Genomic DNA, 2,007 nt, shown 5'->3' on the forward strand with positions numbered 1-2,007 from the left:
ATATATATATATATATATATATATATATATATATATATAATCTAGAGAAGACCTTCTTAAACTCTTAAAGTGAGGATGTTTTTAGTTCTAGCATGTATTTTGATAATCAAAACCACCCATTCCCTACTTACCCACATATGAATACTACAAAAAATTAGCCAAAATGAAAAATGTTTAGAGAACTAAGAGTAAGATCAAAACACCTTATCCTTAATTGATCTCCAGAAAATTCGAGTCATCTCATCTCCTGCACCAGATAACAAAAGACTAATAGTATGAGAGAGGAAACTAAAATTTCTTCAACCATGTACACAGAGTAGGACATTTGCAAATTTGGATTGATTATGTATGAAGTCTATAAGCGTGTTGTGCCCAGACACTATCAGGGTCCATTCCATTTCCCAAAGATCAAGAATATTGACATATACGGGTGAAATTAAAACTTGAAATATATCTTTTCGATGACTCGTCAAAACCATAGTACATTTTCTTGATAAATTTTTGAATAAATGATCAACACTGTAATCGTTTCAGGCATAACGAATCTATACTCAGATTCTCACCATGTAATTGTGAAATAAACGATCAACACTGTAATCGTTTCAAACATAATGAATCTACACTTAGATCCTCACTATGTAGTGAATACACAAATTGATCGCAAACAATGATTTAGAATTTATGCAATGCATAAATCTAGTGAATTGCTTGACCAGTCCATTCATTCCATCAACAAATGCTCAGCCAAATTGCATATGGTCTCCAAAAATTCTGGTCACACATGTTTTCAAAATAACATAGATCAAACACTGATAAAGTAATCTAGGGTTCACATCTAAAACCAATTGACAATAGATAGAGTGCCCCAAATGTGGAATTTATAACTCAACAAACACATTCTGCATTGCAGAGATAATTCTTTTTACATTTCTATTAGCATGTTGAAGAGTCATGCTCCATCTAGATAGGCTAATTGGTCATTTACTTTTGTACAGTGCTATCTTGCCAAGCAATAGCAGGTATGGAAAAAAGATCATTCATGGTGATTAGCCAGTCCAAAGTGGAAATTCAGAAGATTTCTAAATCCACCACCATCATTTTCATAACTTAAGCTTAGTATTACAATCCTAGTTTAGGGTTGTAATCTGGCAAGTGGCAACAGTCCTAAATAATATCTCAAAGCTTGAGGATTGTAGTTTGGTAAAAAAAATATGACTTAAGGATTGAAAGACAACAAGGGTCATAGAAAGGCAACAAAAGCTAATGATTCAGCCCTACACTGACCAACAAGAAACGGATCATTGGCACGTCTTATACTCATATCAGTGCCAAAGCACAACCTTGTGCTGCAAGACATGGAACAGATCAATGGAGTAGTTGAGCTTGCTAAGTACAAACCAAGTCAAGAAGGAGCCGGTGGACCAAGAAAACCTGACCAACCTCGCTATATGTGCCCTAATTTTCACTAAGCTAGCAATCACCATACATAGATCTTGTACTAAGCTTTTAATCACACCATCATTGAACTGTATTGCACATTAGTACGTGCTCATAGCAAATTGTCTAAGCATATGCAGATGTAATGTTTTAACTCAGAAAAGAAATATACAAGAAGTACTCTCAATTTTTTTTGTTCTTTACAAGTTTTATCACTTAGAAGTTAACTACTAGAATATGAAGTTACTAATACAACTCTGAATCAGATGAAAGTGCTCACCGTCCATCTCAACAATGGGGTTGGCGACCTTGATCTTCTCAAACGCCATTGTTTCTCTTGGCCGACAGGTAGAGAGTTGCTCAGGGATTTTGAGTTATGACTAATGAATGATTGGTCATGTATTATTATGATTACGGTGGTTGGCTCCAAGCCAAAACCATGTGTCAAATGACAGGGTGGACTGGTGGAGAGACCTAACTTGTTTTCGTTGACTGAAACAGAACTGGGAAGAAAATGGTGAAGACCAATAATGTTACAGGTTTGCTTGCAAGTGTTTAAAGATATTGATC

General features: G+C 35.1%; 1 protein-coding gene across 1 annotated transcript in view; it reads right to left on the reverse strand.

Moving 5' to 3' along the window:
- LOC101294402 (isocitrate dehydrogenase [NADP], chloroplastic-like) overlaps positions 1–1,766 on the reverse strand; it is a 4,344-nt gene extending 2,578 nt beyond the window's left edge. Inside the window, exons 1-2 of the mRNA XM_004288531.1 lie at positions 1,718–1,766; positions 204–247 (exon numbers count right to left, since the gene is read on the reverse strand). Coding sequence (XP_004288579.1) covers positions 204–247; positions 1,718–1,766 — 93 coding nt within the window. The remainder of the gene's footprint in view (positions 1–203; positions 248–1,717) is intronic.
- Positions 1,767–2,007: the final 241 nt, after the last annotated feature.

This window comes from Fragaria vesca, linkage group LG1 (assembly GCF_000184155.1).
Source record: "Fragaria vesca subsp. vesca linkage group LG1, FraVesHawaii_1.0, whole genome shotgun sequence".
Taxonomy (NCBI): domain Eukaryota; kingdom Viridiplantae; phylum Streptophyta; class Magnoliopsida; order Rosales; family Rosaceae; genus Fragaria; species Fragaria vesca.